At 35.5% G+C, this 14,587-nt stretch overlaps 1 protein-coding gene across 1 annotated transcript; it reads left to right on the forward strand.

The window, feature by feature from the left end:
• The first annotated feature begins 2,632 nt into the window (after positions 1-2,632).
• Positions 2,633-13,644, forward strand: LOC112054082 (endoplasmic reticulum metallopeptidase 1-like). Its single transcript, XM_052885240.1, has 16 exons — positions 2,633-2,710; positions 3,147-3,327; positions 3,690-3,839; positions 4,016-4,143; positions 4,724-4,868; positions 5,570-5,721; positions 6,308-6,464; positions 7,095-7,215; positions 8,002-8,104; positions 8,534-8,726; positions 9,291-9,472; positions 9,855-9,992; positions 10,643-10,899; positions 11,619-11,731; positions 12,280-12,461; positions 13,477-13,644. Exons 1-16 carry the CDS (start codon positions 2,633-2,635, stop codon positions 13,642-13,644), a joined length of 2,448 nt encoding a protein of 815 aa, XP_052741200.1.
• The last annotated feature ends 943 nt before the right edge of the window (positions 13,645-14,587 follow it).

The following is a 14,587-nucleotide window of genomic DNA, read 5'->3' on the forward strand; positions in this document are numbered from 1 at the left end:
CTGTTACTATCGCGTTAACGTAAACGAGAATTTATATGGAATTGAAACAGTTGTGCAGTAGTGCCACTAGATGGCGCTGTTTCAATTCCTTAGAAATTCGCGTTTACGTCAACGTGATCGTCACAGTATCAAACTACCACTAGGCCCTCAGAGCTCTTCTATTGAGCATGCTTTCACATTGACACAATGGCGGAAATCTAATAGTGAGCGTAAGATTGTGATAAACAAGCGATAAGAAATATACGATAGATATTAACATAAATATAAAATATATGACAGTTGTTATCACTCTACATCATACAGTCCTCAGAAAGCACACATCCTTACATTTGTGATGAAACACAAAACTGAAGATGATCTGGCACCAAGACGAAACGTACGTTCATTATTTGTGTTTAAATATAGATTATAATAGTTATGTGTTGTATCTATATACAGGGTGTTTCTGACATTTCCTATCCTACAACTTAAAGGTGCATAATTAAATAACATTTTTAACCGACTTCAAAAAAGGAGAAGGTTCTAACGTCGACGCGTATGTATTTTCATCTTTTTAAATGTTTGCTACCTTATAACTTCGTCATTAATTGACCAATTTATATATTTGAAAGAAAATATTTCCAGATTAGTTCCATTTCATTTTCATGAAAATTGGTTTAGTAATTTAGTGTTAAAATCAAAAGAACTAAAATACGTCTTTGAAGTCGGTTCCATTTTTATGTTTAATTACTTTACTAGCTGTCTGTCGTGGTTCCACTCACGTAAAATTATCGCATATATTACCTTTATAACCTTGTGTTAACTAAAAAAAACCGTGTTTTCATACAAAATAACTTAAACTATTTTGACTATCCATCTAACACACAACTTTATGTGAAAATCAACAACGACGCACTTTAAAAATTTGCGTAAATTTATAATATCTTGCCCAATTTTACTAAATAATTAATATTTTACAATTTTACAATTAACGCTGATACAGTACTTACAGTCGTAAGCGTCATGTCACATCTGAATGCGTGCGCCTAACAAGAAAGAACCTATGAGAAAGTTAAAACATAATTTACTTGTTATAATTTTTGTAAAAATAATGCAGAACAAAAATAATGCATTACATACTATAGTTCAAGAATGTCCAACAGGTCGATCTACTTGACTATTAGTCAAGTAGATCGTGGCAAGGCAAAAATATAAATACCAGACTGCACAACGTAATCACCAACTCCTTCACGCATCATCTTGTATAATTTTTATAAAAATTATAATATATGATAGTTGACATAGAGAAGAAAAAATTTGAACAATTTGCAAATATCAAAGATCATATTTATCACTTACAACTTAATTTCTGAGAAGTAAACGACAGAAATTACGGCAGTAGTAGCAGACTTCGAAATTAGCTTTAGCGATTTCAGAAATTTGAGAAGTTGGTTTAATTCATTGGTCTAATGATTCCATTTGCCAATTCATAGTGATATCTATGAATTGGCTACAAAAGACCCAATGTTCAACATTATTATATACGAGTAGGTAAATAAGTACATACCTAGTGAATAACTCTGACATTTATGTTTTCACTTTTAATAAAATAAAAAAATACTACTTGATTGTGTACTGAGCTATCCTGTTTCATTTAAGATTTCAATAAGTATGTAATTGGTAGATCGTACAGGGTTTCAATAGTAAAAAGGAGATCTTGGGTCTAATTAAGTTGGCCACCCCTGCTATAGTTACACTGTTACAAGTTTGTAATTGATTTTTGGTAAAGACATTTTATATTTTTTCAGTTTGAGTTCTAAAATAAACCTATCAATTCGTTTTTTGTACTATGTATACTTAAATTTTTAATTTGAAACAATATAATTTTTTGATGGAAAATAACTTTATTAATTTTAATACACGACCACTTATTTATTTTTATGAGGGTGTTGATCTAGTTAAACATTTTCAGATAAGTGTATCTTACACAGGTATAATAAAAAATTCATAAAAAAATAACATTATCTTCGAGCGTGGGATTAGTAAATGAAGAATCATTTATTTGGCGATCGATGACTATCATCTATAGATAATATTCATAAATATAGCAGATTATAAACCTACCGGCTTTGAATAGATTGAAGCTTATCTGTTTAAGTGTAACTAATAGTAATATAATAATAAATATATCAGCAAAAAATATTTTAAACAAAAAAATTCAACCGACTTCAAAATTACTGAAATAAACTAAAAAGCGAAAAATAACATCGTATGTGCTACCTTCTGATCACTTTGTAAGCCAAACCAGTGGCGTAATTATCAAAGCCGTTTCTGAAAGAACCATGGGGATGAACCGTCTGAAAATCCTAAAAATTTATGATTGTAACGGCTTGACTTAATGCGTCACTGTGTTGGTGCCGCCTTCAAAGTGATCAGAACATACGATGTTATTTTTCGCTTTTTAGTTTACTTTGTGACTTTTTTTGTTTAAAATATTTTATTTTTCTGTTTTTAGTGTGTTCTAGCATAGTGAACGAAAACGCCACAGTGCGGACAATATCGTTATTTTCGTTTTCACACAAAAATAATATATATATTACTAATAATTTTTTAGATACCAAGTCCATTCTTTGTGTTGTTGCTGGGATTTTTCATGGTAGTAGCGTTTGTTACGACAGCTATTGAAGATGAGCTGCCGAGGCCTATTAAAGAGGAGGAAATTGGAGTCAGCGTAAGTTTCTTCATTTTGTCACTTTCAAATAAATTAAAATATGCATGGTTTAGCAATAACAAAAATATAAATTAGATTAATTTGGCGGCCGACTTTGCCTTCTGCATTAAGCATCAAGGCCGTGGGGTCAATTCCTACAGCTGGAACTTTGTAGATTAACACTTCCGTCCTTTATTAATGTTTTTTTCCGTAACTCTAAAGTAACTGATTATTTAGTTACACTTTTCATTGATGTTTCACTCTATTTTATTTTTGATGTTTTTATTGTGGCTTCATATTTCATAGCCTATATGACTCTGATAATTTAGCTTTCTATTAATGAAAGTATATATCGGTATAGTTTAGTCGTTACATACAAAAGTACAAATCGTTCCTCTTTATAATATTAGTAAAGATTCATTCAAGAAGTAGATTAAAGTCCTTTGTATTATTTTAGGATTCAAACACGTTCAGCGAGGAGTCTGCAAAAAAATATCTGCAGATAATACTTGGAGACAAGCCAAGAGTATTCGGTCTGGAATACCACTATATCAAAACGAGGGACTTAAAGAACCTCGTTGACAGTATTGCTGCGAAATCAAACATACCGATTCACACAGATTGGCAACTTGTAGATGGTACGTTGAGAAACGAAGATAGGTATAATATCCTTTCCTTCCTTCCTTCCTTTGTTCCTTTTTTTCTGATTGTGTAAGTACCGTAGGCTCCTTAGGTACCTCAAAGGTGTCACCAGGGGGTTTTGACGAGCGCAGAAGCATCGCCTGACAGGGCCCGAAGGCAGAAGAAGAGTAGATGGGCGGAACGACTCTCTAAGGGCGTCTCCTCTGACGTCTCGGACCTCGGCTTAGAGGGCCGTTCGGGTGGATGTTTTGGCCTCATTGTATCAGTTCGGGCGCCCCTGACCTTTGTTTCTTTGGCCAGTTGAATGAAATGTATCTAGTAATATACCCATTAATAGAAATATTTGTGTCTATTCCAGGTTATTTTTGGTTAGGCTCACCCAGTGTTTACAGAAACCTGTCAAATGTAGTAGCAGTCTTGGAAGGCGAAAGTGGGTTTTACCCCAATGGCACCATTGGAACGTCGATTCTTGTTAACTGTCACCATGACTCTGTTCCATTTGCAATTGGTAAGTTCTTGTTTCTATGTATTATACAATTTATTTATAGAGTTAATAGTTAGGATGATATGGGTGAAGTTATCGTAAAAAACAATCCTTATCAAAAGGTCAATTTAATATTTCGTTGTATATTTAAGGAGCATTTGTATTAAAAAATTACTTTATTTTAACTTTTTATAAATCAGGTGCTTCAGACGATGGGCTATTTTGTGCTGCCATGGTCGAAACATTAGAAAAGTTATCACGACGGACAACTAAACTGAAGCACAATGTAATTTTTCTCAGTAATGGAGCTGAGGAAATGGGGTTACAGGTATGAAGGCAGATAAAAGAAAGTCTGAAATCTATCTCAATCTACATTATAGTAATATATTTCTTTTTTAAAGGGAAGCCATGGATTTTTAAGCCATCCTTGGTCAAAAAACTGTATTTCTGTTGTAAACTTGGATGCAGCTGGAATGAATGGGCGGCCCAATTTATTTCAGGTATATGCTGAATATTTTGTTTGCTGTTAAAGCTAGTTCGATGTAAGATAATAGTTCTTGTATAGTGTTTAAAGGAATAAAATTTATAAAATGGACATAAATGAAATTATAAATAACAATAGATAATCTAAGTCAGCGGTAAAAATATCAATTTTAAAGACCAATCGCATTTCAAATTTTTTTTATGTCTACTAAAATGGGACTTTCTTATATTTATTACTATCATCTAAATCTGAATGCATGTTACTGCCTAGGTAGCAAATTCGACTTTTGCTTTTTGATTTGTCTTAGCAAAATAAACTTTTACGAGCAAGTAAGATGAAACAATATGACAATTTAACTGTTTGCTAAGGCAGTAGGTATCATGAATTTTCATTTACTGCTTACATAAACATCTTAATATCATAGGTAACAGATCCCAGAGTTCTAGAAGCATTTAGAAGATCAACCTCAAGGCCCATGGCTCAAAGCTTAGGAGAATTTTTGTTTTCTAACGGAATTATACCATCCGGCACCGACTTTCTAATTTGGAGAGAATTCGGTGATATCATGGGTAAGATTACTATTATTAAAAAAAATCTTTGTACTATGATTGTTTTGGTCTTAGAGTTACTGTGTACAACGTACTAGAGAAGACACTACTTATCATTTCTGCGTTGCATTCAACTGCTGCCATATCGCTGTATTTTATACTTTCTTGCTAGCATGTTGAGAAAAACGCATAATCACCACATCACAAGTATTCATGACGCTTACGATGTTTTGGTAGCAAGAAAACAATATTCTATACATAGAAGACAAATTCGTTAAGGAATGTTTATCAACAAAATAAACTTTATAACGGGATTTTATTCATTTCTTTATTTTAAAATGATATTCAAAATATGTTAATTATTCTAAGCTAATTTATCAAATTTATTGTCATTCAAATATTAGGTAAAAAGTTAGTTAAAATTATTATTAGGTGCAAAATTCCCTCCTCTAATTTCTAATTTGTTTGTTGATAAACATTCCACATCGAATTTGGCTTTTACATAAGTATTAGGCGCTGCTTGAAATATTTTAATTATTGGATAGACTTAACTAGTGTCTAGTGCTGCAGAAAGTACTACAATCAGCCAGTCCTGTTTTTATATTGAAACGTTATTTTCGTTTCGAACAGCATCTCTAGTACGTAGTAACTCAATGATTTAGACATACTTTCCAAGTTTTTGTATTATCAATGATTTTTACTGTAATGATTTGTACTCGTAGGTGTAGATATTGCGTTCGTTCAATGGGGTCACATATATCATACACGAAACGACAGGATTGAATTAATTAGAGACGGTGTCATACAAAATGCTGGAAACATGCTTCTGCCACTAGTGAGGACCTTAGCAGACTACGAAGGCTTAGTAAACAGGGTACGTAAGTTTAGGATGAAACTGACAGTTTATTGATGTGTATCTAAGATCCGAATTAAAAACAACTTTCACCCATATGTTCTTTATTGATGTGTATCTAAGATCCGAATTAGAAACAACCTTCACCCATGTGTTCTATGGACATATACGTATAAAAATATATCACGAGTATTAGTAGGTTGCCTAAAAATTCGTAACTAATCTATGATTAAACATTATTAACTATTTTCTTATTAATGGTTTGGAGATGAGCTGTTGTAAAAGCAACTTACACGTAACATATTTTTTAAAATATTTAATATGTTGGAATTGAAGACCAATCATGTTTCATACATTTTTGGGCCCCAAATATGATGAATGATTTTGATTTTTTCAAGTAAAGGATTTTACGTCATTAAATTTTTGTCTGTAACGTGCTGGACCAAATATGGTCGATCTTCCTTGATATAAAACACTTTTCATCATACCATACAATACAGATGGGTGAAGGTCATTTCAAGAAGAAGAAGGTCAATCCAGATATTTTACGATGGGTATAAATTGTTATTATTTATGCTATGACTATCACTTGAATTCTTTATTTTAGGTTCCACGTTCAACAGCCGTATATTTTGACTACATGGGCTGGTTTCTCATAACATTTACACGATCTGCGGCCCTGGCGGTTGACATACTCGTTGTGCTGTTGGGATTTACGAGTGTCGCCTATCCAATATTCATATTCGGAATTAGTACACGGACAAGTAAGACATTCATCATTATTGGCCTAATTTATCGTTCCTCTACAGAACCTGACCTCCCTACCTTATCATCACTATCAACCCACATTCGGCTGCTGAGCTCGAGTCTCCTCTGAGAATGAGGGGTTAGGCCAATAATCCACCACGCTGGCCCAATGCGGATTGGCAGACTTCACATACGCAGAGAATTAAGAAAATTCTCTGGCATGCAGGTTTCCTCACGATGTTTTTCCTTCACCGTTTGTGACACGTGATATTTAATTTTATTTTTTAAATCCACACAACTGAAAAGTTGGAGGTGCATGACCTGGACCGGTTTCGAACTTACACCCTCCGGAATCGGAGGCAGAGGTCATATCCATTGGGCTATCACGGCTTTCCTACCATACAGGAGAGGAGATTTATAGCTTAGACCCACCATGCTGCTCCAATGGTTATAAGAGTAATAATATTTGTCCCCACTTCGGACTAAGATTTTTTACTGAAAACTCTTAGCTCAACGCAGAATCAGAAGAAAAAGCATATTATCGTTATTAAATTAAAATGTAATGTATCGATTGTTTTTGTGTGTATGTATTATTAAATTGATGTTGTAAAATAATTGTATTAGTTAAAAGATTTTCTTTTTTCCAGCTTTGTCGTTCATTCGTGAGTTGTTATGGTCTCTGGTGGGTCGTTTACTAAGCATAGCGAGTGGAGCAGCCGTTATAGCTGTATTTGCTTTCATTATGATCGCTACGACTGTACAAATGAGGTAAGTTACAGTAACAAAAATACTGTTTTATAAAACCACGATGCAAGTGAAACTATGGACTACTAGCCTTGTGTGCTATGCCGAGCTTGAGGCTCACAAAAATCGAGCCGATAGAAAAAGATTTGCTTAAAAAATTTTAATCATCAAGTTATGATACTGAAGCGACTAGATCTAAGTATTTGTTATGCTAGGCATAGCAAAAATAATTTTTAAGGCGAGTGTTGAATGAACAAAAGATTGAACTAAGATTGAACAAAAAGGGGTCAATAGAAAAATCTTCAAAGACACGATTTGGTGAAAAAATAAATAAATACCTACATTAGGGACCACTCTCCTTTCTAAACTTCCATATTGCAAATATAAATGGTTACATTTAACGCCTTAGCGTTGAAAACGGCTTTAGAATTATGAAAACAGACACTGAAATCACCCGCCAAATTAAAAAAAAACATACGTTTCTCTATTTTGTTTAAGTGATTAAATTATTTTTTGTTTGTGAATAGGTACATTACTACCTATAAATAAGTATTAAACTCAGTTATTCCAATATTTGCACTATAATTTTCGGAATTTACTCCAATTTTTTTAGTCTCTACTTTCATTAGCCAGACTCTAAAGCCTATATGGCCGAGCAAAAGTAACAATTCCAAGCAAGTGAGAATTAGAAGCACTTCTACTCCTACAATTTAGGAATATCTTATTTTTAAATTTTAATATTATCATCTTCTTTGCTCTTTTGTTATTCTATTTTTCACATGATGATTTATTATTTTTTTTTATTTTTAGATATTTGTCGGGATATTGGCTTATAGCACCGTTGTATTGGTTGCCTTACGTGGTTGCTTCCGTTGCAGCCGCTCATATATTTGACTTCTGGCGAAGCAAAAAGGTAGCAAATTCCAGTGTATACTTTTTGATTTTTTCAAAGAATTGCCATGAAATTTATTTAAGGCATATTGCCTTATATGCACATAGTATGTCCGTTGCTATATTAAGTTTATCTCGATCTATCTCTATGGCTTAATTCACCAAAATTTTTTCAGCGGTTAGTGCGGTAAAACGTAATTAAAATTTTGACATTCATAGTTGCACTAGAGGACGCCCGCGACTTCGTCTGCGTAAAATTTGTTTTTCACAAATCCCCGGGCACCATGGATTTTTCCGGGTAGCATTAAAAGTAATCTATGTTTTAATACAGAGTAAAATCTATTTCCATTGCAAATTTCAGACAAATTGTACAAACTTTTGCGTTTATAATATTAGTAGGATAGGTACCCTTTTTCTAGGTGTCCTATTAAAACTAATTTCTTATTTTTAGACAAAACTTGACTCTTCAATACGGACTATTCAAGCGATGACCGCCACGCGTTTCATAATAACCGTGCTTTTGCTGGCTCTATGTTGCTTACCAATGTTCTTCAACGTCAGATATCTGATAGGAACTCCTCTGTTCTTGATGTGTGTCGGCAGTATGATCTCTATGACGGTGGTTCGATACTCTAAAGTTAGTGGTGAGTTATAAAATGAGGATTAATAGACAGTGAATCCTAATTAATTTTTGAAATTTATTTGGTTATCGCAGCCAGATCATCCATAGGTACACCGAAATTAAGCATGATACTACATATTATTTTTTAAATTTCTGATAGATTTTTGTACTCTTCGTCTCCGAAGAGTAAAATATTCTTTTGTAGGGTTGGGTGTACTCTTCAATAACGAGATCCCTAAGACAATTATTGACCTACCAATGTACAAGTTTATGCAATGTAATAAAAACATTTACTTAGTTGAGGTTACTACACAATTTATGAGTTATGATAAAGGTACTTGAAGGTCATTGGTCAAATGAAAATTGGCAGACTTCACCCACGTAGAGAATTAAGAAAATTCTCAGATAGCCAGGTTTTCTCACAATGTTTTTCCTTCGCCGTTTGAGACACGTGATATTTAATTATTTAAAAGGCACATAACTGAAAAGTTAGAGGTGCTTCCCAATCGAAGACTGAAGTCATATCCACTGGGCTATCACGTCTGTATTAAAAAAAATATCTCATTATTTAAATATAATTTTTCAGCATGGCAACACCTTGTATTGGAAGTGATAGTGCACATGCCCGCGACTCTGTTCACGTTGTCGCTCGGGACACGGCTCCTGGCGCTGATGATACCAATAACTGGTCGCTCCGCCTCCGACTCCCCGGATGTTCTTGTCACTATTGCGGCGGCTGCTGTCACGGTTTACGCTGTTTTTACTGTGGTAGGTTGAACTATTCACCAACAAAAGACTTCAACATACATATAAGGTAGTCAACTAGTCATCGACTGAGCTCAACGAATCGCGAAACTGAAGTTGCAACAGAGCGGGACACATAGTTCTAAGAGCCGATAAGGCCCCAAAGTGATGGAATGGCGGCTCCACACTAGATAGCGCAGTGTTGGTCGATCTCTCACCAAGTGGACTGACGACATCAAGTGAGTCGCAGGGATTCGCTGGATGCAGGCGGCTCAGGCTTGTGATGTTTGGAAGTCTCTACAAAAAGCCTATGTCCTTCAATGGACGTCCATCGGCTGATATGTTGATGATGATGGTAAGTAGGTAACAGTAAGGTACCTAAGTTCAAGCGTTTCACTGTTTTCAGTCAGGAATTGAATTGCTGTTCTCCCGCAAATGGCTGTGGATAGTGTTGTGCGGCATAGGTGCAGTGTGCATCATAGTGATGTTCATCCCCATGAACCCGTACCGAGACGAGAACACCACTCAGAGGCACAGTTGGTTCGTAAGTATCTGCGTCTACCCAAATATGCACCTTGAATTTTATCTATTTTATTTATATTACTAGCGGACGCTACTTCGTACACGTGATTTTTTTTAATCCCACGGGGACTATGAATTTTTGTTGAGATACAAAATACCCCTCAATATTGCTCTATAACCTCCTGTATCTTCCAATGAGATGAATCCAAAAATTTGACCGTACAAAAAGACAGAATTTTAAAAAGTTTGTTTGTTTTTGGTATTGTGTAAGTAACTATAAGCACTAGAAAAATCACAGTTATTTTATAATCACAGATAGACACTTTATTTTTGTTTCATTATCAACCCATATTCGGCTCACTGCTGAGCTCGAGTCTCCTCTCAGAATAAGAGGGGTTAGGCCTTAGTCCACCACGCTGGCCCAATGCGGATTGGTGGACTTCACACACAGATACTTAAGAAAAATTCTCTGGTATGCAGGTTACCTCACGTTTTCCTTCACCGTTTGAGACACGTGATATTTAATTTCTTAAAATGCACACAACTGAAAAGTTGGAGGTGCATGCCCCGGGCCGGATTCGAACCCACACCCTCTGGAATCGGAGGCAGAGGTCATATCCACTGGGCTATCACAGCAATTTTTGTGTATGTGTATTGATTTCTTTGTTACAGCACTCTCGAGTGGTAACCTACGATGCGAATTTCAATGAAATCAGCAGCACCTCAGGCCTCATAATAGCTAAGACAGACGCCAACAATATACAAGACGCGTTGTCAGCGATCCGCAACAGCGAGCTGTATGTAGGAGATGGTCCAACTAGCGAAACCAACCCGAGATTACAAATCAGAGAAAGTGACTTACGGATACTGAGGGAGGAGTGTCAAGGCACGCTTTACTGCGACTTGCCCGTATTTTCACCGCGATCATAGTAAATATATAATTTATCTATAATTACGACTATTTATACCATTTGCCTTTACCGTTAACATAAATCTAGGAGTTGGAGTCTCGTCTGAGATTCAGACCTCGGGCAGTTCTAGAAGGGTGTTTTAGCCATCAGTCCGGGCGCCCCCGAGATCGTGAATAAAAAATCCACGTCCGGCTGACGTCAGACATCGCGACCACATCTTCGCAAATACGCTGTGTAGCTTGTGTTTTTGTTGCCTGGGAAGCGATGTCGTTCATTAGATTATTTTTTGGGCGTCTAGATCTAATACAATCAGCGTTGGCGTTGACGACATCAAGCGAGTCGCAGGGAGCAGTTAGATGAAGCCAGTTCAGAAATGTAGTGTTTGGAAGGCACAGCAGCAAGCAGCTCAGGATTGTGGTGTTTAAAGCCTACAAAAGGCCCATGTGCTGCAGTGGGCATCCATTGGCTGATATGATGATGTTCGATTATAAATCTAGGTCTCCGATACAGGATAAAATTCGTCAGTCATTCCATTTCAGCCCCAAGACTTGTAAAGTCCGCTTTTTAATACAGTCTAAAAATGGTCCGCTGCAATTTCGTTGGTGGGGGATGGAGTATTTTTTCAAATTTTCAGTAATATTCTACTGATATATCCTGATACTCGGAATCTGTATTTCACGCGTACTTTTATACTTTATTGCTACTGCGTCTTAGCTTTAATGTCTAATATTTTTCAGCACAAACAATCTATTCGTGTCCATGACTCCGCCGGATGATTTCGAACCCAAATTATCATTACTGGATCGTAACTGCACTGGAAATATTTGCAAACTTACTTTTGAAATATCTGGTAAGTTATAAACGTAGTACATATTATTTTTATATTTAACCTGTATGGTTCATCATTAAATATTCATGCTATTCTTAACCTTCAAGTATGGACGTGACAGGTACTCAATGTTTCCGTTTTCTTAGTTTTACCATAATTCTGCCCACTCCCTGCGATTGAGAGTTGTAAAACTACCAACAAGGAGGTTGCACCTTGTGATGTACATCCCTTAAGTTAAAAACCATCAACTAGACCTTTGTGCACTCACTGCCAGTAAGTTTACGTTAGTAAACTGTTGTCAAAATTTATATTTGTTACCAGAAATAGGTGTTTTACACTCTCACAAATAATGTGGCTTTCGAATGGTAAAAGAGTTCTCAAAATCGGTTCAGTAGATTCATCAGAGATTATACTACAAACTAATATTAGTATAGATAAAAGAAAAGCTCTTTGTTACATAGCCCGACCCAGGACTCGAACCGTACTGAACTCGTACCGCATACCACTGGACCAACGAGGCAGTTTAATTAATAATTTATTTTTTTTATTTAAAAAAAAATTATTATCAGGTACCGCACACAACATGATAACGATTTGGCCGCGAGAAAACGTTACTCTAATCGCCTGGCCCTTCAGAGCCCCGATGTTCTCCACACTCAGAGTGCAGGGGAGACCTGTGTTCAATATAAGACAAAATACAAACACTTACAGTGAAGTCCTGGCTCCGTACCTGCTGACTTTAGACTTCAGGGTGAGTATATTGGTTGGAATTATGTGATTTTTGACGTGGCAACGTCTTGTAGCCGGTTGATGGAGCCGGCTGCACGCTCGAAAAAAGATGGCGTCATGCGTCGTTCCCTCGCTCTAGGGTTGCCAACTTTTTTTACAAGAAATAAAGTATATTCTGGTCTATGAAGATTATTAAACAGTATTTTAAAAAACGAACATTTTCTTTTGAAAAATGCAACCATTTCATCAGTATGTTCTTATGACGTTGTCACCGTCATCTGTCGTCAGTAAACCGACTTTACAGACAACTGATTTTTTTCTGATTGTGTAAGTGCCGTAGGCTCCTTAATGGGACCTCAGCGGCGTCACCGGGGGGGTTTGGGCGAGCGCAGAAGCATCGCCTGGGACCTAAGGCAGAAGCAGAGTAGATGGGCGGAACAACTCTCTAAGGGCATCTCCTCTGACCTTCTGTCTTTTGTGAGCTTTTTTTAGAACAGACGCATGCTTAGTGTTAAACCTCATAACGATTTTACGACATTTCTTAACACCATTACTTTAAAATAGTGTAAAAATAATTTATTTACTATTCAAAATGAACTTATGCTTATTAATAATATTTTCTACTTATTACAGAGAAACGTAACATTGTACGTATTGTTATAGGTTTTTTGTTTTAGTCAACGATAAAAAGTAGCATATATGTTGCTCCATAACCTTCTCTATTTTCCAGTGAATTTCCATTCAAATTCGTTTAGCCGTCCTAAAGATTAGACCGGACAAACAGAAAGACAGACAGAAGCAACTTTTAAAGTTGTATGGTTATGTTTCAGTATCGTGCAAATAAGTATTTGCAAAAACACAGTTATTTATACAGACAGACATGATATTATTTATATCTGTATTTTAAAATATAGCCCGCAAAATGATAAATCAGATGGTACGATGGAGACTATACTATGAAAATTAAAGAATGCAACGCGTTTAAATTTCATTAAATCCTTAGAAGCATTATGAATAACTTAGTTTTCTCTTTGCAGGTACCTGAGTCCTTACAATCTGATATTATTTTGGATATAATTCTCAACTCTCACAAAATCAACCATCCGGAAGATTTCACGGACCATTACAAGCAATTGCTCGAAGTCATGCCTGAATACATGAACGTAGCCACTTTCTTGAGTATCCGGAGTAATTATGTGTTCTAAAAGAGTTTCATCATCATCATCATTATCAGAATCTATGGACGTCCACTGCAAGACATAGACCGCCTGTAAGGACTTTCAAAAATTACGGTACGCCAGTATCCAGCAGCTCTCCGCAACCCGCTAGATTTCATTAAAGTCAAAGTCAAAATTAATTTATTTCGATTAGGCTTAGTTTACAAGCACTTTCAAAACGTCAGGTAATGTTGTTAGATAATAGTGATAATAAAAGTTCCTAATAACCATTACAACTTATAATAAAGAAAACCCTATAATAAAGATTTTGAAAAATATATGAAGACATTTTCGGATAGATACAAAGATACAAAAAAAAAATAATAAAATAAGTCGAGTCATATCAGAGTTCTGCGTCCACGAATATTGTTAAGGAAATTTTTATATTGAGTGTCGACTCGGTTCAGTAATATGTGGGTTAATCTACTGGTTGTATTAGCAATGTTAGTGCAATTAAGTAGCAAAAAACAAATGAGAAACTGAAAATTTTGAGATTTGTTATTAAAATAGCAGTCAGGTGTCTGTATGGATTCTCGGAAGTTAAATAATATAATTTTAACAATCACTCAGTCAATAAAAGTAATCTAAAAACCTGTTGTAGAATCGATAATGATATTATGTACCTACCTATCAATAATATTTTTAGACTAGCGGACGCCCGCGACTTCGTCCGCGTGAAAGTCGATGTAAACTTTCAACTACCTCTATCCTACCTCTACCCTACCCCTACCCTACCCTATCCCTACCCTACCGCTACCCTACCCCTACCCTAGAAACCCCCTATAAATATAAGAGTAGACAAATATAATTAAAAAGCTTCGAACTGCTAAGCTATCGGGAGTTACACGTGTTATTGTGAGTCAACCATAAAAGATAGACATATATATGCTGTTGTGTTTTTTTATATAATTTTAAGGAGAACATTTCCGTC

The sequence above is a fragment of the Bicyclus anynana genome, chromosome 2 (genome assembly GCF_947172395.1).
Source record: "Bicyclus anynana chromosome 2, ilBicAnyn1.1, whole genome shotgun sequence".
NCBI classification, from domain to species: domain Eukaryota; kingdom Metazoa; phylum Arthropoda; class Insecta; order Lepidoptera; family Nymphalidae; genus Bicyclus; species Bicyclus anynana.

What these genes read in the sequence shown, in the direction of transcription:
- LOC112054082 (XM_052885240.1), top strand. Translation starts at nt 2,633, where the DNA reads ATGGTAGTAGCGTTTGTTACGACAGCTATTGAAGATGAGCTGCCGAGG. An exon ending in AGATTGGCAACTTGTAGATG is followed by an intron (nt 3,328 to 3,689) that starts GTACGTTGAGAA and finishes TGTCTATTCCAG; the next exon opens with GTTATTTTTGGTTAGGCTCA. An exon ending in CTCTGTTCCATTTGCAATTG is followed by an intron (nt 3,840 to 4,015) that starts GTAAGTTCTTGT and finishes TTTATAAATCAG; the next exon opens with GTGCTTCAGACGATGGGCTA.